Source organism: Bos mutus, chromosome 14 (genome assembly GCF_027580195.1).
Source record: "Bos mutus isolate GX-2022 chromosome 14, NWIPB_WYAK_1.1, whole genome shotgun sequence".
In the NCBI taxonomy this organism is placed as follows: domain Eukaryota; kingdom Metazoa; phylum Chordata; class Mammalia; order Artiodactyla; family Bovidae; genus Bos; species Bos mutus.
The window spans coordinates 36,438,347-36,461,748 of NC_091630.1; the positions used below are offsets into that span (position 1 = coordinate 36,438,347).

General features: G+C 44.0%; 1 protein-coding gene across 1 annotated transcript in view; it reads right to left on the bottom strand.

The window, feature by feature from the left end:
* Positions 1-15,214, bottom strand: part of SAMD12 (sterile alpha motif domain containing 12) — a 451,014-nt gene extending 435,800 nt beyond the window's left edge. The window contains exon 1 of the mRNA XM_070382196.1: positions 15,054-15,214. Within this exon, the coding sequence (XP_070238297.1) occupies positions 15,054-15,066 (13 nt within the window). The 5' untranslated portion in view covers positions 15,067-15,214. The remainder of the gene's footprint in view (positions 1-15,053) is intronic.
* Positions 15,215-23,402: the final 8,188 nt, after the last annotated feature.

Below are 23,402 nucleotides of genomic sequence, written 5' to 3' on the forward strand. Positions count from 1 at the left end.
TGCTAATATCAGCAAGTGCCTAATAAATGTTAACTATTGTTATTCTTAGTTTCTTATCTCTGCTTTCATATTTTTCCTTTCTAGGATAAATAGGAAAAATTTTCATACCTGAAAAGTGTTTAAATATTACTTTCATATGACTATTTAGAAGATACAGTTATAGTGAATCAATAAAATACTAGGAGAGAGAAAGAGAAACTTATCACTTGAGCCAAGGATTAGAGGCCTCCAAGGAAGTTCATGACTTCAGGTTCCATTCTGGCTGCCTTCACTCATAATTGAAGAAAATTCTTGCTCTCTTTTAGAGTATCCCACTTCAAAGTAGGCACTGTACCATCCATTCCAAATCACTGCAGCAATTACAGAGGCCACAATAAAAAAGACTTGAGACACTGAGCTCTAAATCTGAGCTCCATCACTAATGAGTTATGTGACCCTGGGCAAGAGAGCCTTCACATCCTAATTTATGAAACGGGAACAGGAGCGCCTGGTCCAGCTGCCAATAGGTCAGCTGTGGCTCCAATGAGAGGCTGTACTCGGTAAGGCAAGCCAGGGCAATAGGATCGCAATGATGATGGCCTTGGGGTGAGCCCCAGCAAACGTGCAGTGCCAAAGCCAAGCGATTGAATTTCAGTTAAGAAACCCTGGCCAGGCAAAGCAGGTCAGAGGGAGGCAGGAGCTCCGTGGGTTTGTAGAGAGGCACTTAGCAAGCAATAGACGGAACATTAGCTGGGGAAAATCACTCTCCCTTATCATTAGAATCAGGGACAATGGCCTCAGCACCCTGGAAACCTAAATTTTAAGGTCTTTAAAAGCAGAAAGGAGGCAGGAGATGGAAGGAAATGGAGAAGATGTTCCCGTCTTGGCAAAACCGAACAGTTGGCCAAGTTTATTTTCAGCATCATTTCACCTTTTTTTTTTTCACCTTTCTGACATCACTTCTACTTGCCGTTATTTTCCTGAAACCCTGAAACCAGGGTGCAGAATGAGGGTGCCCTTGGGGTATCCGCTGGCTGGCTTGTACACTCAACCCCTGCTCCACAGGCAAGCACCCCCCACCCACCCCCACAAAGCCTAACCTCTCCAGAAGAGGACTCATGTTCTGAAGATCATCCCCTCTCAACATTTGAGAATTCTAAGTCCTCAATTCCATCCTTGTCCTACCTAGAATTAGTTATTACAAAATAAACTCAGGCAAGAAATTGTCACTGACCCACTGACAATGTCAGTGGATGACCTTAGAGATCATCCTTTAAAAAAATCTTCATTGATATAACTGACATAACAGTATATTAGTAGGTGATCATTTAATAGTCTCAATTTAAAAAATTCTGAAGATGATAATGTCTGAATCCAGTATTCCCCAAAGTGTCCTAACTAGGAAATGGGATGAACATCTTTTTAAGACTTTTTTTTTTTTTTTTTTTTTTTTTGATGTGGACCATTCTTAAGGTCTTTATCGAATTTGTTACAATGTTGCTTCTGTTTTATGGTTTGGGTTTTTTGGCTGCCAGGCATGTGGGAGCTTAGCTCCCTGACCAGGAATCAAATCCACACCCCCTGCATTAGAAGGTGAAGTCTTATCCACTGGACCACCAGGGAAGTCACAAACATCTTCTGTTTTTAATCAAATTGCAGCTTTACCATGAACTAGTTGAGTGACCACAGCAAGTCACTTAACATCTCTGCACCTCTTTTGTTATTTGTAAATAGGGATGATGATGGTACCTACCTCACAAGATTCATGTGAAGGTTAATGAATTAACATGTGATAAGTTTAGAACAGTGCCTATCACAGTACAGGTAGTAATATCTTTAACAGTCATGTGTTTTATTTTATAGTTATAACATTCCTTACCTGTACCAACCACCCTTTCCAGAAGGAACACCTTCTCCAAGACATAATATAGCTAAACTCTTGCTGGTGCTGATGGCCCTTGCTCTAAAGGTTACCCCCTTTATCTTTTGTATCTTCAAAATCTCCCTCTCCACTGGGTCAATTCACACACAAACTAGAAAGGCTTTGAACTGCTTCCTACCTACATGAGACCCCCTTGTTTTCTTCTTCCAACTTTTCACAATATTTACAACTCCCTTGACCTTGATCTCTCCCTTTCCATAATTACTCCCTTTCCACAACTCCCTTTCCTTTGCACTTTCACACTTCTTTCCATTTCTTGAGGATACATTTGCATCAAGAGTAGCTTCCTCAACACTCCCGAAGTATTAGTGGACTTGCCTCCCCATTTCATCAGAATGCCTTAAATCTTTACCAAACCACTGGGTACTTCCCAGCACATGTCTTGTTGGCTGTCTTAGTTCATCACGTGATGCTGAGACTCTCCACTCTGAAATGGGACCCCTCCTTCCACTGACTGCTTCTTCCCATCTCCTTCAGCCTCCTCTTCCTCATCCTATCCCTTAAACTGCTGGTACTGGTGATCCTGCACATCACACACGAAATCTCTGACTTACTCACCTACTCTCTTGCCTTAGACATGCACATAGAAGGATGTGCAAAGTGAATATGTGGAAGAAAGACCTTCTAGGTGGGGAGACCAGCATAAACAGTATGGTAGGGAGTCAGCACACAGCTGATCCCTGGGGTCCTCAACTATCAGGGAAGGTTCCTAAGGGAAAGGAGTGGAGATCAGCCTGAAGCAGGAGGGCAGTGGCAGTCTGGAAAGGTCGCTGACTGCTAAGGAGTTTGGGCTTGATTTTACTGGGAGTAGAGTGGCCCTGAAGAGTTGGGAGCACTTATGTGGCTGCCACACCCTGTAACTACACAATCTCAAATCCTAGTCTTCCCCACCTCCCCCCCCCCCGAAATGTTTCTCACATCTGTTCCTCTGTTCCTTTCTTTCCCCTTATCTTATTACTTTAGCTTCCTTGGTTTTTCAGTTTCTCCAGGCTATGATCAAACTTTCCATAGAAGTTTTTAAAAAAACAGATGAACAACAAAACAAACAAACAAACAAACACCCTTTAAGAACATCTGGGGAGTCAAGGGCAGTGAGAGGACCATTGCCGTGGGCATGGCGGCTCCCTCTGCTGAAAACAGAGCCCCCTACACTGCCCACTCTGCCCAAGTCCATATCTTCTTCTTTTTATTAAGATACATTCACAAACCAAGCCTTGAATCTGAAGCAACCGTAAGCCCCATGAAGGAAAGGTTCGTGGCCTTACATTCTTTTATATCACCCGGTGAGTGCTATTCACAGAGCTGAGTTTATCACAAGTGCACAATGAATGTTTATTATCCAAATAGGAATGCGCACTCATTTGTGCTGGGCACATAAGTGAATCTGGAAACCCACAGGGATAAACAGCAGCAACAAAAACCCGAAGACCTCAGGCTCTTACACAGAAGGAAACTAAAGTGCAGAGAGCCGAGATCAAGAGAAATATCTCATAGAGGTTTGATCTAAAAACCTGGAAGAGTTTTCCCTACTGTAGAGCCCAAATAAGCAATGTTTTGTTTATTACACTGTTTTATTCTTCCCCTTAAATTATCAACATTTCCAACAAACAGCTAGTAAAGTACAGCCAAGCTACCAAACTGAAACAAAACCAGAAAGCAACACAGGACTGTGAAAAAGCTTCCCTGGTAGCTCAGTTGGTAAAGAATCTGCCTGCAATGCAGGAAACCTGGGTTCAATTCCTACAGCTACCCCCTCTAGTATTCTGGCCTGGAGAATTCCATGGACTACATAGTCCATGGGGTCGCAAAGAGTCAGACACAACTGAGTGACTTTCACTCTCACTGGAACATGGCAAAGTTGGCAACAAAGCCCAGTCCCACCACCAATTAGCTGTGTGGTCTTATCTTCTCCGGACCTGAAGTCTCTCAACTACGGGCTGGGAAATCAACTATCTCATTGCATTATGAAAACTAATGTCTGGAGAAGACTCTTGAGAGTCTTTTGGACAGCAAGGAGATCAAACCAATAAATCCTAAGGGAAATCAACCCTGAATATTCACTGGGCGGACTGATGCTGAAGCTCCAATACTTTGGTCATCTGATGCAAAGAACTGACTCATTGGGAAAGACCCTGATGCTGGGAAAGATTGAAGGCAGGAGGAGAAGAGGGTGACAGAGGAGGAGATGGTTGGATGGCATCACCGACTCAATAGATATGAGTTTGAGCAAACTCAGGAGATGGCAAAGGATAGGAAAGCCTGTGTGCTGCATGAGTGGGTCACAGAGTCAGACAAGACTTTGCAACTGAACAACAATGTCTGGAGAATGGCCATCAAGAGGCTGGCTTAGAGTAACCAGTAGTAACTAATGAAAAGATGTTAATCTTTCTGTTTACTAAACAAATAGTTGTATGCTTTCTATGTGCCAGACATAGTTGTTGGCACTAGAGATTTATCAGAATATATTTTAAAAAAATAAAATGGCTGTTCTAAAGAAGATCACATTCATCTTTATTCCCTGGAGAACAGAATGACAGCCCCAGTCCCCTTTACCATGAAAAATACAATCTCCATATGCACATTGTGCATATGGTTTAAGGGGGTCAAGGATTAGATTTTAGATTAAGAATCTTGCCCCCATACAGGCATCTGCAAATATACTTACTAAGAATGACTCAGGCCATGTGTTAGATTCAAGGCCCCATTTCTGACTCAAAAAAATACCATCCAAGGGAGGAGAGGAGGAACGTGGATGTTATCAGGTGCCCCAGAGGAATCTCATTACTAAGGAAACACTACCTAACTGGATCGGTCTTCAGAACACCTGCTTTTCCTAAGCTTATCCATGGTATTGGTGGTGGTTTAGTTGCTAAGTAGTGTCCAACTCTTTGCGACCCTATGGACTGTAGCCCACCAGGCTCCTCTGTCCATGGGATTCTCCTGGCAAGAATACTGGGGTGGGTTGCAATTTCCTTCTCTAGGGGATCCTCCTGACCCAGGAATCGAACCCAAGTCTTCTGCATTGCAGGCAGATTCTTTACCAACTGAGTTACATTTCTGACTCAAAAACATACCATCCAAGGGAGGAGAAGAGGAACATGGATGTTATCACCAAGTGCCCCAGAAGAATTCATCACTAAGGAAACACTACCTAAGCAGATCTGTCTTCAGAACACTTGTTTTTCCTAAGCTTATCCATGGTATTACAGGACAATAAATCAAATTCTGCTAGAGACTGGCATACACTGGATGCTCAATAAATATCTACGAGTGTAAAATGAAGAATATTTCACTTCTAAGCTATAGGAAGTAAATGCTAAGTAAGTAAGTGAAGTTGCTCAGTCGTGTCCAACTCTTTGCGACCCCATGGACTGTAGCCTTCCAGGCTTCTCTGTCCATGGGATTCTCCAGGCAAGAATACTGGAGTGGGTTACCATTTCCTTCTCCAGGGGATCTTCCTGATCTTGTGATCTAACCTGGGTCTCCCGTATTGGAGACAGACGCTTTAACCTCTGAGCTACCAGGGAAGATGAAGTACATGCTATACTCGCCTAAATTTCCAAGATGCCTTAACACCAAAGGGCAATCCTATAGTTTATTCAGGCAGATTTAATTTAATTTTTTTTTTTTTTACATTGTGGTTAAGTTATCTCAGAGAGCAGAAAACAAACAGAAAGCAAAAACTGAGGCATCACAAAGTACTGACACATACCTGGTTCTAACCTCAGAGACGGAAGGGAAAAAAGGGTGATGACTCAGCCAAGACCAGGAAGTGCATGTCCATTTCTTGGCTACTGGTTGCTCTCTTTTCTCCAGCTATAAACCACTGTCATCATGGGGGAAATAAGCAACTCAACAAAATTAAGTGCAATATTCATCTATTGAAGCCTGGTTAATATTATATTTTCACCTTTATGTAATGCACAGGCACCTTCTCAAAAACAAAGACAATAACCCTAAACTGACATTTTACAACCTCAAACAGGGTAGCTCTACATTAAGGCAACCATGTATCATACAAATTCTGGGCTATCCCAAACTCAAATACCCCAAAGACCACTGGGAAATTCTGAAAATGCTAATGCATCCATACCCAGATTATAACTCCAAAACCATGTTTTGCACTTCGAAGCAATTTTGTGGAAAAGCCCTCCATCTAATTTGTGGCTGAGCAAAATCTGGTCTTTGCAGGTGAATCAAGCACTGCTCCCACTGTATAAAAAGAGAGCTCAAGAAAGACCCAATTTTCAATCAGATCACACACAGCCACACTTAAAATTTAAATCACTAGAGATTGAATCAATTAACCTTTTCTTAGGCTTCATAAAATGGAGTCCTTGGCTCCACCGGAAGCTCCCCTTGGCAGGCAAGACAAATTCCTTCCAGGGATAGGAAGTAAAATTTTCCTGCTCTAGTTTAACTTATCTATGGCCTCTCAAGCATGTTCTTCCCCAAATTTTCCTCCAAAGGGAAGCCCTCCCTCATCTGGGCTCCATTCCTTATCTGGTTTTCCACAATAACAACAACCAAAACAAAACAACAAATAAATATCCAGAACTTGATGGCAAATTCCTGTTACTTTTTATTATAAAGGGAATTTAACAGCTTTCTTTTGGATGTAAAACCAGTGATGTTTCCAGGCCAAATCCATCCTTGAAGTCTGGACTAACCTGGAAAGCAAGATACATATTTGCCATTGCTTTACTTGCATGTTCTTCCATAATATAGCTCAGGGAACTCACTTCTGGAAAACTGTTTCCTTCTAATTGTCCCCATTAATGTAATTCTCTTATTCTTGTGAGGTCCTCATTATGAGCAGATGATTAATAGAGAAAAAAATCCAAATTGAGAAAAATACATATGAGACAGTAACTCGAGAGAGCAGTTTGGCAGTTTCTTATAAAGTTAAAACACACACAGACTCAATTTCCACTCTGAGCTATTCATATAAGAGAAATAACAATGTTTACACAAAAACCTGTATGCAACTGCTAACAGTCATTTATTCATAATTACCCCAAACTGGAAAGACTCTAAACATATAACTGGTGAATAAACTGTGGTACATCCATTCAATGGAATGCTTGCTATTCACCAATTAACAGCGCTGAATGATGAATTTCAAATGCATTATACTAAATGAAAGAATTCAGACTCAAATGGCAGCATAGTATATGATATCATTTTATCATAGTATATGATATTTTATATAATCTTCTGGAAAAGGCAAAAGTATAAAGACAACTCAAAACAGTATGTTAATCAGAGACTGTGAGCAAAGTGTAACTAAAGTAAACAAGAAATCTTTTCAGGGTGTAGGAATTGAACTTGATTTTCTTCATGGTTACAAAACTGAATAAATTGTATATGTTTGTCAAAACTCAAAGAATTACAAAAGGTAAATTTTACTGAATGTAAATTATACCTAAATAATCTGAACTTTAAACTTTTTAAAGTACTAATGTAGAAAGAGAGGGAAGGAAATACAGAGTCAAGTTTCAAAAATTAAGAGTGAAACAGTTTGAATGATACTTGGAGAGAGAAATGGAGATATTTATCTCCAGTTTAGTAGACTTATATTAAAATTTTAAGTATCTGTTAATTCTTAGAACAAAAAAAAAAAAATCAATTTTTGTTATATAGCTCCTCCAACAAGATTTATGTCTGCAGGACAAAACATTTTTCATTTTATGTTTGACTTTTCACAGCCCATTTATAAAGGAGATCATTTTCTCCCCAAAGTATTTCAGGGCATCATTTTTCACCAGAGGCTTCTCTTAATCCTTAGCTGGTCTAATTCTTTCCTTGGTTCCTACCAAATCAGCATTGTAGGTCAATTTTCTCTTGTTTAATGGTTACCTGGCCTAACTAAGCCAAATCTTAATTGGGTCACAGCTGTCTCATTCTGTCGGTTTTCCAATGTTACTTTCATAGAGTCCATGAATTTTCTTCCTCTTTTGCATGATCTGAAATTTCTCTTTGCAGTCAATTTGCATGCACAGTTGTATAACTGAGCAATTATCAGACTAAGAGAGCCCAACCTACAAAACTGTGGGAAAGTAAATTTTTGGTGGAGAAAGATTAAGTGTTGAGTCTTCAGTGAATAAACACACTCATATTATGAGGAAACTCCAGGAGATAGAGAAGGACAGGGAAGCCTAGTATGGTGCAGTCCATGGGGTCGGAAAGAGTCAGACACGACTTAGTGACTGAACAACAACAATTATGATCACTTTTACTTCCTGCTGTTAACCTCAAAAGGTCAGGGAATCACATAATGAATAAAATCAAATACTACACTTAAAAGTGAGGATGGCTTTTATTTTACCTATTATATTTTGTTGGTGTTATCCCAACTCTCAGGATCTGCATTCCTTCATTAGCAGCTAATACACAGACACTGTAAAACCATTGGGCTATAAAAATGACTTCTGGACAGAATAGCACCAAACACCTTCCAGAGCATCAACAGCAGCTGAGGAACAAAGGAACTGAACTTGCCAGCTGGTTCCTCCCAGCACCAGGTGCCCTGGGAAAAGGCTGCAAAGAGAAGGCAGTGAGGCGGCCCCCTGTCACCCAACAACCACCACCCCTGTGTGCTCTTCCCTTGGGAGGCAAGCTATACGAGCAGCTTCTTGCACCCACACTTTAGAAAAATCAGACTAAATATAGCCAAGTGTGCTCTCATGAGCCAGCTCTGAGCTGGTAGTGCTATGACATCCACATCAGAAAATTGGGGAGGAATCAGGAGAGCAGTTTTCCTAGCTCACTCTTGTGACAAAAGGACCACAGGCACGATCCAACTGGGCTGCAGGGAGTGCTAGAGGTCTGGCCAAGCGGATAATGCAGCAGCCCATAGGAAAAGGAATGTACCAGACGCGACAGGCGCATGCCCGTTCACTACCCTGCCCATAGAGGGCTAAACAGCCACAACACTAGAACTTGGTGGGGAGACGCCATTAGGGAACACACATCCCACTCACAGCCCTCTGTTCTATGTCCTCCCCCCATCCCCCACTCATGAGTATTGTGTTCCAAAGCTCACTCAAAGGCAGTCCCCTTGGTTAGGTCATCCCATCCCACCCAGCTCTGAACTAAATGCTCCGTCTGTTCTCAGACCTCCCACGTTATGTTGCTTGTACTTTTATTTAGCACTTATATCATTCAGCTTTCATCTGAATCTGTCTCTAGCCAAGTGGACACAAGGGAAGGCTAAGCTTTCTTCTTTATGGACTCCGCCCCAAATTTAGTAGAGTTCCTTGCACACTGGCAATGTTCTCCAGCTTATTAACAGCAAATGCCCAATGCCAGAGAAAGAGAGTCTGCAGTTTTCTCCTCTTTCTCCTAATTCACCAAATGCACAATGTCTGATGCTTACTCCCCAGGGAACAGGAACAGGCTTTGGATCCCTGGCTGCCCCTCCTGTAATGTGTCCCCGGGGCATCTACTGTGACTCACTCAGCATGTGGATGGAACGCAGCTTCACTGGCTACATGTTATCACATATTCCACATATCTTCACCTTAGCACCAGCCCTGGTGCTAAGTGCATAGCGAGACAGAAGAGAAAGAAGGGTGGCCCGAAAGGAATTAGCAAGGGCGGGGCCAGGTAAGGGCAGGATTAGACTGAAGTTCTGTCCAACCAGTTAGAGATCAGGAGAAGAGCTGGGAGTGGCAGGAAGTCAGCCTAGGGCTCCCACCTCTCCCTCATGTACAGTCACTCAACAGGAGCTTTCCATGATGGGCTCCCATTCATCACTCTCAAGTCCTAAAACAGAGTGATTGTTTAAGCTGCTGCTGCAGGAAAGTCTTATCTTGTGGGATACAGAACAAAATAAATATTAAGAAAAGATGGAAAAAAAAAAAAAAAGACCCTTGGTGAAAAGTGAAATGCAGGAGACTTGAGTAGCAAGTAGCTGAACACTGACACCAGATGCTACGCAGAGTCACAGCAGAAGCAGGTTGACGGTTGCACTGCCTTTACAACGTCCACTTCTGCAGATGAACGCAGCTAAGGGTTCTCCTTGGGGAGAACATGGGGCCTACTGCAGAAAGCAGATGCACCCATAAGCTTACCCATTCATTCAGTCTGCCACTCATCCACTGACTCATTTGTTCACCCAGCCTCACGGAGAGTCTATCATGGGTCAGGCAAAAAGCCCCACCAAAGAGAAGCACACAAAAACCATGTTCGCCACATGGAAACACAGCTAGAAAAACTGGAGGTGGGCTAGCACCCAGATAGCCATCTTCCTCCTCGATTCCTGTGCTGTGGGAGGCAATCCAAGAGGAGAGCACTGCTGGTCTCTCTCCACTCTCGACAGGCTCTCCTCTGGTGAGGAGAAGACAAGTAGACACATGCAAGCCTGTGAAAGGGAGCAAGGCATCCCTAGTTGGGGCCTGTCTCTCTCTGGGTCCCAGGTACTTGCTGCAGAAGCCCATCTCCTCTCTGCAGTCCAGGCTGCCAATGTCACAGAGACAAGCACTTCTGTAAGGGGTAAACTCACTGCTGGGGTGCAGTATTAGCAAATCCACATTACCATCCAGCCCAAAGTTAGAAAAAAATAACTCCTGTACCCTTCTAATCAAGACAATGTCTTTATCTTGCATTGTGATTGTGACTCAGTTCTGGGCCAGCAAGGTACAGTCACTTTTCGTGACTGCTTCTCTTTGCCATGAGGTTCCAACTATCTTGTTTCCTCCTCTTTCCCCAGCCACTGTTAGGATTACTTATCCTTACAATATTTTGGTGATGGGCAGTTTTGTTACTCTTTCACAGGAGAAAAACTATAGAATGTGAGCACTGAATGACTAATCAGAGGCTATCTGATAAGTTAGCTTATTCATTTTAGATGGAAAATGCAGATCCCCTAGCCCAATGTCATTTACAGCACACAGCCTTCTATTGGAAATCTTTTTGGAAGGGTGGTAAATATTGGGACTCATCTTTCTGCCATGGAAGAGGAACTATTATTCTATTAGATCTGGAATAGAAACACTATATATAGTATTTCTCCATTCCATTTTTCTTATACAGCTGAGGATGACGCAGAGAGAGGAAATGGGGACCAAGGTAGGAAAAGTTTTCTTTTGCTCTGAAGCATTTATATTGGGTTGGCCAAAAAGTGCATTCACTTTTTTCCATAGCACTGTATGGAAAAACCTGAATGAATTTTGGGGCTAACCTAATACCTCACTCAAGAAAAAGTTACTAAGGTCTGCCAAAGTGCCAGGTACCAATCTTGGATTACAGAGGTGGATACAACACTATGCCAGATGAATCTACTTTTTCCCTCTGCCTACAACTCGTGTTAGAAAAGTGTCTCAATGGATACAACTGTCTCCACAGTCTCCATGGAGAATGGATTACTCTTGGTTTCTGCAGGCTATGTCCTTTCTAGAGGTCCTAGTTCTCCAGATTAATGAAGTAATTTCTTACAACATGTTTTTAAGAAGAAAATGGATGCCAATACAATCTCAATCCGAATGCAGACCATAACACATTCTGTGGCTGGAAAGCACAGCTTTAAGCTGCCCACAAGTATAAGACTTGGATCATAACCAGGTTAGGGACTACACCTAAGATGTTGTAATTAATTTAAAGAAAACCTAACTCAGGATAGCCATAAAATACACAGACGGCATCTCTTTTTAATGTAAACTCAAAGGTACAGGTTCAGCAAAATGAATGAGCCACTTACTTGCTCTTAACACTTTTACAAGTTCAAGCTTACTTAAGAAAACAGGTTACACACTGCAAGGAAAAAAAACCTTCTAATTTGTTACTAATTACAAAAACTGACATGAATAAGTAAATATTCAGGGTAGAAAACAGGTTCCAAACAGTACTGCTTTTTGAAAGAAGGATGGTAGTACAAATAACAGTTACGGAGAATCCACCTTCTGAGTACCCTTAATAAGCCCTTTTCTTTTATTTAATACTCACAACTTTAGTAGGACCTAAACAGTAGTGTGCCTATTTTTTCCAGATGCAGAAACTAAATCTCAGATGTTAAGTAACATATATTATATTTCCTATACCATTCCCACTGGTGAAATTCCTTATTCTCAGTGTTTCTCAGTGAGCTTGGGGAAACTGGTTGTTCCCTGGTCTTGGGTTGGGAATTTTGTATAAAAAGGCCATGCATGGCAGGACATTTAGCATTGCTGGCCCATGGGCACAAAATATCAAGCCAGACCCTGCATTATCTCAAACATGCCCTAGGCAGAAATATCCCTCTCAGATGAAAACCACTGCTCTAGAAGAGCCTTTGAGCATCAGAAGACTAAAGAGAGGGGACTACTGCTGCTGCTAAGTCACTTCAGTCATATCCAACTCTGTGCAACCGCATAGATGGCAGCCAACCAGGCTCCCCATCCCTGGGATTCTCCAGGCAAGAACACTGGAGTGGATTGCCATTTCCTTCTCCAATGCATGAAAGTGAAAAGTGAAAGTCAAGTCGCTCAGTTGTGTCCAACTCTTCTCGACCCCATGGACTGCAACCTACAAGGCTCCTCCATCCATCGGATTTTCCAGGCAAGAGTACTGGAGTGGGGTGCCATTGCCTTCTCCAAGAGACAGTGCACTTCCTTTAAAAGCCTCCCTACCTTCAAACCTCTCAGAAATCCTAAGAAAGTCCCATGCACCCTTAGCGAGTCAGTTACAAAAGCTCCACAAATTTATTTCCCATGGATTTCATGAGCATTTGTTGAATACCTATCACGGGTCAGGTAGTATACTACAGACTGGGAGTATAAAATGTCAAAAACACATGGTGTCCACTCCTAAGGGGTTGCAGTTTCACTAGAGTCCAGAGAGAGACATGAACTAAGGCAAGTGTTAGGATGGATGGAGCACAGGTACTAAGGGAACAGAATGCTAGAGGCACTTCCCACAGACTGGGCGGACCACTCAGAAGTCAGAGGGAAAGGAGGGCTAAGACAAGTTCCCAGAGGAGTTTACCCTTCACCTTGAAAGGCCAAGTGAGAGTAGTCAGGAAGGGCCAAGTTCAAACCGAGAAGCCCGCCTTTGTAAAGACCAGAGACAGGAATATTTGCAGCCAAAGTTTAAAACGTTCCCTTTATTCTTCAAGTTGAAGCTCATTGTGATTCCAGCTCAGGATCTCCTGTTTATTAGACAGCCACTTTAACCAAACAAGCCACTAGAAAATAAAATAAGCTCTCCACAGTCCAGGCATACTTCCTTTCAAAGCCTTTGTTTTTGTAAGGTCTGGCTTCACTGGTATAATAACCCATCAGACAAGAAATATGACTAATTCTATACTTCTTCCAGCAAGCAGGAAATTGTTTTCAAGTACACTGGCAACCAGTGGGAGTGCCCTTCACTTGAGGACACAGAAGAGTGGGGAAGAGAAGATATCATGTCATCTGAGGGGTGAGCAGAGAGGGTGCCAGTAGGTCAGCTTGCCCTTGGCCTCAGCTCAGTGAACTTTATCTTGGTGTTTTTTTGTTTGTTTTTTTTTTCTTTTCATCTAAAGTCTTGTCTCAGTTACCATCAACTGTAACAATGCAAAAAGACAGATTCTCACTCTACTATTAATTTGCATGGAAAAGAAAGCTGGTTATTTTTTCAAAGTCACAAATATGATTTGTTGTTATTTAGAAGCTAAGTTGTGCAACTCTTTGTGACCCCATGGACTGTAGGACACCAGGCTCCTCTGTCCATGGGATTTTCCCAGGCAAGAATACTGGATGGAGTGGGTTGTCATTTCCTTCTCCAGAAGATCATGTGTGTATATGTGTGTGTGTGTGTGTGTGTGTATAAACTTATAATTTTACAAATAATTTAAAAGCCAAATATATACATTAAAGGTAGGTAGATAGGTAGATAGAAGTGCCCAGCTGGGGAAATCTTCAAACCTCAGACAGCCCAAAAGCAAGTCTTCCAAGTTAATGGATGTTGATTACAGGAGCTGGGGTGTTGCTTCTTCAAGTTGCTAAGTAATTAACAAGAGTAATCTAACAAGAGTCAGAGTAGCTCAGTTGCTCTCACCTGGGGTAGGGAGGGGAGAAGGAAGCCAGTAAGCCCTCATGGTTTCTTCTTGCCTCCGGCCTCCAAGGAGCAGGCTCATTTCCCCTTGGCAAGGAGCCTGCCACAGCTGGCAAGCATGCCCTCTTTCCAACACCCATTTCCTCTACGACCTGAGCCAAGCTCAGGAACCATAATTCTGGAGATGATCGGATGCTCCCCTTTAGTCTCATGCTCATTTCACTTTATCATTCAGGCACAGTTTGGCTATAGTGCGACATCATAAACCCGTCTGGCCCACACATTTTACCCAGAAAGCACCCTCAGCAAAAAAGCCAGTCTTCCAAGGTGAGAGAATCTGAACGAAAACTTGGGATTCCATACAAGCCGCCCATCCCGGGCTTTCAACCGGAAAGTTCAAAGGAAGCAGGATCATAGAGCCCGCACTGTAAAGCCAAAGGCCAAAATTATATGAGGAAAGAAGGTGGGCTTCAAAGAAGAGGATTCACCCCAATCGAAGAGGTTGATTGCCATCATTCCTGACTGTTTCTGTAAACTCTGCCAGCCTCGGGAGGGTTGTATGAACAGAGGCAGGTGTAGGGACACCTCCACTCTCTGGGTACATCCACTGCTGTCGCTTCTGAGTACACACGACGTGGGGCCCTCGACCCAATAGCAGTCCATGCTTCCCCATGACGCATCCGGTGAGGGTCCTTTCCCACGTGCGGGCGGGGGGAGCGGGGGTGGGCAAAGCTAGCATCTACCAACCCTGGGGCCAAGGAACTGGCTCCGGTGTATGGGGCAGGAGGTGGGGAGCATCAAAAAGGGCACCTAGGGGCTGAAATCTCAAGGCGATCTCTCGGGCTTTCCCCCCATTTCCAGCACATCGTTTCGCATTAGGGACACTCTTTGCCTCCGACGCTGGAGTCCTGCGCAATCTACTTGTCTTTCTAAAACAACTGAATAAAGCGCCCACTGGCCTTCCGTGGCTCAGGTGAGTGCCAAGAAGAGGTGTTAAGAGGAAAGGGCCCGCTCGCCACCACCCTCTTTCCTTTCCTCCCCAGGTTCCCCAAGCTTCAGCGGGGATGTGTGTATTGGGGTGCGCGCGTTAAGAGGGAGCTTAAAATGCCCAAGCGTCCCTTACCTTCCACAGCCATTCTCTCAGAGCTTCCCTAACGCATGCATAATTTTCTTGGCGGAGATACTCCTCCTGCCCCGCGATCCCACCCCCTCCTCGCGTTTTCGCCTAAATATTCTGCGCTCATCTGCTCCAGGACCAACCTGCCGCGGTCACGCAAAGCGAGGCTGCCGGCTCCTGGCTCGGCGCAGAGCAGCCTGGGGACTGTAGTTTCCTCTCTTCCCACAGACCCGGGAGAGCACCCCAGGCCCTCCGTGGGGGGAGGCCCCGCCCCCACAGGGGGATGGCAGCTCCGGTTTCATCGGACCTAGGCAGAGAAATCCCTCTGGGTGAGGGGGTCTCATGGGTGGACCCGGGGACCCCGGGAAGGCGGGGACTACATTTCCCAAGATGTCGCGCGTGGGGTTTCGTTCCGCGCCAGGAGTAGAGACCCGTGATTGAGATCGTCCCTGTCGATTAGAAGAGGGTAAGCACCTGGCAGGGCTCTTGAGGGAGGCAGGAGGCGGAGGGGTTTGAGGTGTGACCTTCTGGGTTTGTCGCTGATCCCCTTGGCCACCTAATTAGTGAGGTTATCAGAGTCACCGGCCAGGTGTCTTTTTCCGCCTGGGCCAGAGAGCCGCTGTGCTGGGTGCGGTTGAAACTTGTTCCTCTAAGACCTGGGAGGTGGGTTAGGGAGAGTCTTGCTGGGTGATAGGACTGTGTTCTGATCCTCCAGGTGGTTCAGGTGGCTAAGCAGCGTAGGGATGGGAGATGTCTTGAGAAAGAGCAGACATCTCCCCAAGGGGTTATTAGGAACAAAATCTAGGAACCAGGATTCTAAACCTGAGCATGTCAGATGTTGGAAACTACTTGGATTCCAAGAGTGGAGGCTTTCAGCTTGGCTGGCCAGGGAGGCCCTTGGCGGTCTGTTGATAGAGACTAGTAATTAAAACTATCTAGTGCGTTCTTTCGGAGAAGGCGATGGCACCCCACTCCAGTACTCTTGCCTGGAAAATCCCATGGACGGAGGAGCCTGGTGGGGTGCAGTCCATGGGGTCGCGAAGAGTCGGACACGACTGACCGACTTCCCTTTCACTTTTCACTTTCATGCATTGGAGAAGGAAATGGCAACCCACTCCAGTGTTCTTGCCTGGAGAATCCCAGGGACGGGGTAGCCTGGTGGGCTGCCGTCTATGGGGTCACAAAGAGTCCGACACGACTGAAGTGACTTAGCAGCAGCAGTGCGTTCTTTCAACTTACGCACGTGTGTCCCGACTCCAGGTGCTGGAGTGCTATAAGCGGACAGGAAAGAATCGCGGGAGGCAGTAGAATTCCAGAGTTGGTAAATACTGATAAAAATGAAGTCTCCAGACTTTTTTTCTTTCCCCTTCATGTGAAAATACAGATGCATTTATCACTGGCAGAGGTAAGGGAATGGCATTGGGAACCAATCTGACTCAGGACTGTAGTAAGATTTTTAAAGGCTCATTGTTAATCGGCTATACCCCAATACAAAATTTAATAAATAAATAAATAAAGTTTGAAATAAAAGGCCTTGAGCTCAGAATTGCATATGGCACTGCTTCCTCCCAGCCCCTAGATGATCTGCCCCAGTCCTATATTTAATTTTTAATTACTCTGGAAAATAACTTTAAGGAAATACAAGGATCCGATTCTTCCTGTCATGATGACTACTTAGATTGTCTTTGTCCCACTTGGTTATAATTTTTTTTAACTGAGCATTTTTGTTTCTGTGTGTGTGTGTGCACACCTGGTTTTGTGGTCACTGAGTATATGCTTAGTCCTCCTATTGGGTAACATGGTTGTGTCTGGGCACTTTTAAAAATACCTGTGTGTAACCAGTAAATGCTCTTGGTGATACTTTTTAACTCTGAGTTCATAGAGCTGTATTCAAGTCAAATCTAAGCCTTCGATCCTTGATACAGTAGAGAGAGTCCTGTTCAGGCCAAAATAATTTTTCCAACCTGACATACAGATCAGCATTCTAAAGTCCAAAAGGAACTAACACACAAGTGCTTCTCTTCCAAGTATATAAAATCAGCAAACTGTTCAGTCTTTCCTTAGATTGAATGAATGGTAAAGAAATCCATGGGACAGGTAGTACCAACAGTTCTTAGCCTTGTCTGTACATTCGCCTTTTACAAACACACATTCTTAGCCTGACCTTAATCTCACAGAGGTAGGGTTCCTGAGGGTTGGGGCAGGGACACTTAAGTTTTAAAAATCCACAGGAGATTCTGACCGGCAGCGAGGGTGCACATCATTGGTCTGTTTTCAAGCTTTTAAGGATCTGGTTAATATTAAAATGTAAAAGTCACTGAAATCCATTTTTAATTTAAAAATTTCATTTCAGCTCCAGTTGTTAAGATATTTCCCCACTGATGTGCATTTCAGTTTGAGTTTCATTTTTAGCATAAATGTAAATAAGATGTGAAGAAATCATTAGTTTAGCCACAAGAAATAGCCAGTATTTACATTTTTAAATCCCACAAATACAGCAGTTTCATGTGGTTTAGCCTAATAAAGAGGAAGCAGTAGTTAAGCAGCGATTTTCAGTTTTGGCTGAATATTAATATTACCTGAGAACCTTGGGGAACAAAAACAGTTCCCACTAGAATGGTCCTCCAAAAAAAGAAAATACCAACTCTTGGCACAACTGTGAAGCAGTAAGGACTCATATGTACTACTGGCATTATGTGAATTGATACAACCACTTGGGAAAAACCATTTGGCGTATTAAGCTGAATATATCCTTATCCAGTGACCCAGCAGATCCACTCCTAGGTGTGTACCAGACTGATGTGCATACACATCTTTTTCCGAAAGACATATAGGACTGTTCTTGGCTATAGGACTGTTAAGACATATAGGACTATTCATGGCCATGTTCATTATTTTTGTAATAACTACAGACTGGAAGCACCCAAATGTTCATCAATAGGTTGGATAAATTAATTTATATGGTATCCAGTATAGTGTGTGTGTGCGCATGTGTGCTCAGTTGCTCAATCATGTCTGACTCTTTTCGACCCTGTGGACTGTAGCCCGCCAGGCTCCTTAGTCCTTGGGATTTTCCAGGCAAGAATACTGGAGTGGCTTGCCAGTTCCTCCTCCAGGGAAATCTTCCTGACCCAGGGATCAAATCCATTTCTCTTACATCTCTTGCATTAGCAGACAGGTTCTTCACTCACGCCACCTGGGAAGCCCCATTTTATTAGTTAGATGCAGGTTATTCAAGGGGAGAGGGTTAGTCAAGATCATGAATTCCAGGTGAAGGGGATCATTGGAGGTCATCTTAGAGGCTACTTATCACAACACACAGAATGTTGAACAAAAAAAGCCAGACAATCAGAAGTACATATTGTGTGATTCCATTTATACAAAGTTCAAAAAATAGACAAAACTAATCTATGGCATTAGGACCGTGTCCATGAGGGCCTCTAGGGTACTAGGGATATTCTGATTGTTTAGGTGTGTGCTGATTACATGCATATAATGTTTGTGAAAATGTATAGAGCTGTATATGTATGATTTGTAGAACTCTTCCACAGAATGTGTGTTTTCTACTCTAAAAGTCTTTAAAAGAATAATATGCTTAGATTTAACTAATTGATAAATGATCTGTTTATCAGCCACTCTATGCCTTCTCATCCTTTGCCACAGCAAAGTGGTAGTTCCATTCCATTTAGCAAGTATGGTTTGAGGACCTACTGTGTGCCAGGTACCTGTCTGGACTTGTGATATACGAGAGACTGGATTTCTAGAAGTGGCCCTCAAGAGTCTGTGCTATAATCCCTGAACCTGAGAATGTGATGACAGTCCTCCTGTCATTGTGAGGAGGCACAGTAGGGGCTTCCGAGGTGGCTCGTGATAAAAAACCTGCCTGCCAGTATAGGCCATGCAGATTTGATCCCTGGGTTGGGAAGATCCCCTGGAAGAGGGCATGGCAACCCACTCCTGTATTCTTGCCTGGAGAATCCCATGGACAGAGGAGCCTGGTGGGTTGTAGTTCATGGGTCTCAAAGAGTTGGACATGGCTGAGCATGCAAGCACGCATGCAGGAGGCCCAGTTGACCTCAAAAAGGGAAGATTATGCAGGTAGGCCTAGTCTAATTAAGGGGTTTTCTCCAGCTGGAAGCAAAAGAGAAGGGCAGGAGAGGAACTCACAGTGACTCTAGGCAAGAAAAGTACTCAACACTCGGGTTACTTATTTGAAGGTAAAGAGGGCCCCAGCAGGCAGCCACAAGGGCACATGGACCTCAGCCCTGGAGTCATAAGAAACTGGATTCTGCCAACAACCTGGGTGAGTCTGGAAATGGACTCTTTCCCAGAGACTTCCAATAAGCTTCCAAACCACCAGACACCTTGATTTAGGTCTTGTAAAACCTGAGCAGAGAACACAGGTGTGTCCACTCAACCGTCTGCACTGTAGAACTGTGGGCTAATAAACCTGCCTGTTTTAAGCTGCTCAATTTACCTATTTTGCATTATATGTGATTAGTTTGTTATGCAGCAGTAGAAGCAAACACAGGGCACATCCTGTTAAAGCAGGCAGTTATCGTCCCATTTTTGTGAGTAGAGACAGACTGAAAAAATGATAATAATACCAATGCTAACAAAGTTCATCAAAATCTCTGGAGGTAGGACTCCCATACCCAGTGCTGTTTTTCTTTTTTTCAAGTACTCTAGGAGATTCTAATCTGTAGCTTCTATTGCACAATCTGTTAAAGAGATAGAGACCAAAATGTCTGGGTAAGAAGTAAACAGGGGACTTGGCATCCTCCTCTGTTAACTGCTTTGTTAACCCATCGCTGAATCTTTTTTTTTTTAACTTTTTATTTTATATTGGAGTATAGATGATTAGCGGAGAAGGCAGTGGCACCCCACTCCAGTACTCTTGCCTGGGGAATCCCATGGACGGAGGATCCTGGTAGGCTGCAGTCCATGGGGTCACTAAGAGTCGGACATGACTGGGCAACTTCCCTTTCACATTTCACTTTCATGCACTGGAGAAGGAAATGGCAACCCATTCCAGTGTTCTTGCCTGGAGAATCCCAGGGACGAGGGAGCCTGGTAGGCTGCCGTCTCTGGGGTCGCACAGAGTCAGACACGACTGAAGCGACTTAGCAGCAGCAGCAGCAGCATAGATGATTAGCAATCTTGTGATAGTTTCAGGTGGACACCAAAGGGACTCAGCCATCCTTATACATGTATCCATTCTCCCTCAGAGTCCCCTCTCATCCAGGCTGCCACATAACATTGAGCAGAGTTCCCTGTGCTGTACAGTAGGACCTTGCTGGTTATCTGTTTTAAATATAGCAGAACATCACTGAGTCCTGTTGTACCTTTTTGAGTGCTGGCTTCCTCTCCACGCCCTCCGCTTCATTTAAGTAATATCAGTGTCTCCACTGGTTCCACGGGGACAGAAATGGACTCTAGTTCTGCTCACCTTTGATGTTCCAGCTACCAGCACTCTGGCACATAATAAATATTTAATACATGTATTATGCATTTATAAATAATGCCTGACTGAAGGAGTTTGTGAATAAGCTACCTAATGATGATTAGGTCTCCATTTTCCCCCATGAAACTGCAAGTTCATACTTCATTTTTGTTTGTTTTAATTTCTATACTCTTAGAAGTAGACATTTTCATCAATTCAAAAATGCATAGTTTGTATTAATGCAAGTATGTGGACTCCATAAAAATAGTACAGATGAACCTATTTGCAGGGCAGGAATAGAGACGCAGATACAGAGGATGGATTTGTGGACACAGTGGGGGTAGGGGAGGGTGGGACAAAATGGTAGGGTAGCACTGATACATATACACACCATGTTTAAAACAGAGAGCTGGTGGGAACCTGCTCTAAAGCTCTTGAAGCTTGGCTCAGTGCTCTGTGATGACCCAGAGGGGTGGGATAGGGTGGGGTTGGGAGGGAGGCTCAAAAGGGAGAGATGTATGTTTACATATAGCTGATTCACTTCATTGTACAGCAGAAACTAATACCACATTGTAAAGCAATTATACTCCAATTTAAAAAAACAAAGTAATAACTTAGAGACAAGCTAATCTAAGCCCCCTCATTTCACAGTTAAGGCAGAAAAGTGAAAGTGTTTGCCCAGATCACACCGTGGCCAAACAAGTATTCACAGCATAGGTCCAGACCAAGGCTCGGGACAGGAATGGGGTGGGGAAGATTTCTGTTGCTCTAGACTCAGCTTGGCTTGGTTTTCTGGCTTAGCTTTAAGTCAGAGAAGTTAGCGCCGCTGTGCTCCTAACTGCAGATTTGTGGGGAGACTGAAGGAGCCCTTCGCCAGGCTGAAAGGGGAAGCCACTCTCATAGTAATGGCAGAGGAGCAAGAGGGCGAAAGAAAGCATGCAAGATGTTAAGATCCGGCTTAGCACTGGAGCACTTCCCTGTCTTCCGTGGTGTTATTTGCCAAAGCGAGTCACATGGCCAATCTCTTTAGAGGAAATATATGAGGAAGCCATGGGACGGATGTGAGCTTAGGGAAGGATGAAGGCTTGGGCTAAATCCTCAATCTCTACCATGACTGTGTATCCACCTCCTATGGCTGCCATGGGCAAGTTCTGTAAGCTGGGTGGCTTAAAATTTACTCTTGGTCCTGGAGGCTAGAGTTCTGAAGTAAGTCCAGGTGTTGGCAGGGCCGTACTTCCTTTGAAGGCTCCAGACATGCATCATCTCTTGCCTCTTCCTAGCTCCTTGTCTGGGTTGCTAGCAGTCTCTGAAGTTCTTGGCTTGTTGCTTCAGCACTGCATGGAGACAGATCTCCGTTATCACTCGGTGGTCATCTTCCTCATGAATCTGTCTTGTGTCTCTAAATCTCTCCTATGAGGACACCAGTCATTGGATTTAGGGCTCACCCTAATCCAGTATTTGGAGAAGGAAATGGCAACCTGCTCCAGTATTCTTGCCTGAAGAATCCCATGGATAGAGAAGCCTGATGGGCTATGGCCCATGGGGTTGCAAAGAGTCAGGCATGGCTGACCGACTTTTACTCGCTCACTAATCCAGTATGAGTTCAGCTTAATTTGATTACATCTACAAAGACTCCATTTTTCAAGTAAGATCACATGCACAGGGACCTGGGGTTAGGAATCCAACACATCTATTTCAGGGACACAATTCAACCCCCAGCAGACTGAAACTTCTTGTACCATTTTTCATAAACTAGAGCAGCTGTTCTCAAGGTCTCAGTCCTGGATGCAGGGCATGAGCATTATCCTGGGAGCTGGTTAATTAAGATTCTTGGGTTTCAGTTCAGACCTACCAGGACCCAGCAGTCTGTGGTGTCACAAGTATGCCAGGAGATTTTAATTTGTGCTAAAGTTTGAGAACCACCACCAAAGAAGACATTAGAATCCAGACTTTGCAAAGAGATAAATTTAGCCATTGTTCTTATTTTTTTAATTAATTACTTTTATTTATCGCTGTGCTGAGCCTTCGTTGCTGCACAGGGGCTCTCTGCAGTTGTGGTAACCACGCGAGGCTACTCTCTAGTGATGTGCAGGCTTCTCATTGCGGTGGCTCCTCTTGTTGTAGAACATGGGCTCTAGGTCATGCAGATTTCAGTAGTTGGGGTGCATGGACTTAATTGCCCCTCAGCATGTTGTATCTTAGTTCCTGGACCAGGGATCAAACCAATGTTCCCTGTGTTGGCAGGTGGATTCCCAACCACTGGACCACCAAGGAAGTCCCTAGCCATTGTTCTTAAGAAGGAGTGGGAAGTGGGACCCAATCTCAATTGGGTGGTAGAAGCAGCAGGTTTAACCCATTTATTGAGTAATAAGGATATAATTCTAAGGAATCTAGTCCTATTTGCCTCATGGAATAGTGGAGTTAATAAAGCCCTGTACTTACAGCCCAGAGTCATCATAATGAATCTTCATTTTCTATGGGTGTGAAAAAAGATGGGAGGGGTCATCGGGGCTGGCTCCTGAATCTGGCATGAGCCGCACTAGGAGGAAAGTGAGAAAATGTAGCAAAGCTTTGAACAGTGTTCAATACATTTGTGGAAATGATTATTACCAAAGACCTATTGCTGACTCCGGAGAAGGCAATGGCACCCCACTCCAGTACTCTTGCCTGGAAAATCCCATGGGCAGAGGAGCCTGGTAGGCTGCAGTCCACGGGGTCGAGAAGAGTCGGACATGACTGAGCGACTTCACTTTCACTTTTCACTTTCATGCATTGGAGAAGGACATGGCAACCCACTCCAGTGTTCTTGCCTGGAGAATCCCAGGGACGGGGGAGCCTGGTGGGCTTCCATCTATGGGGTCGCACAGAGTCGGACACGACTGTAGTGACTTAGCATTGCTGACTCCACAGTT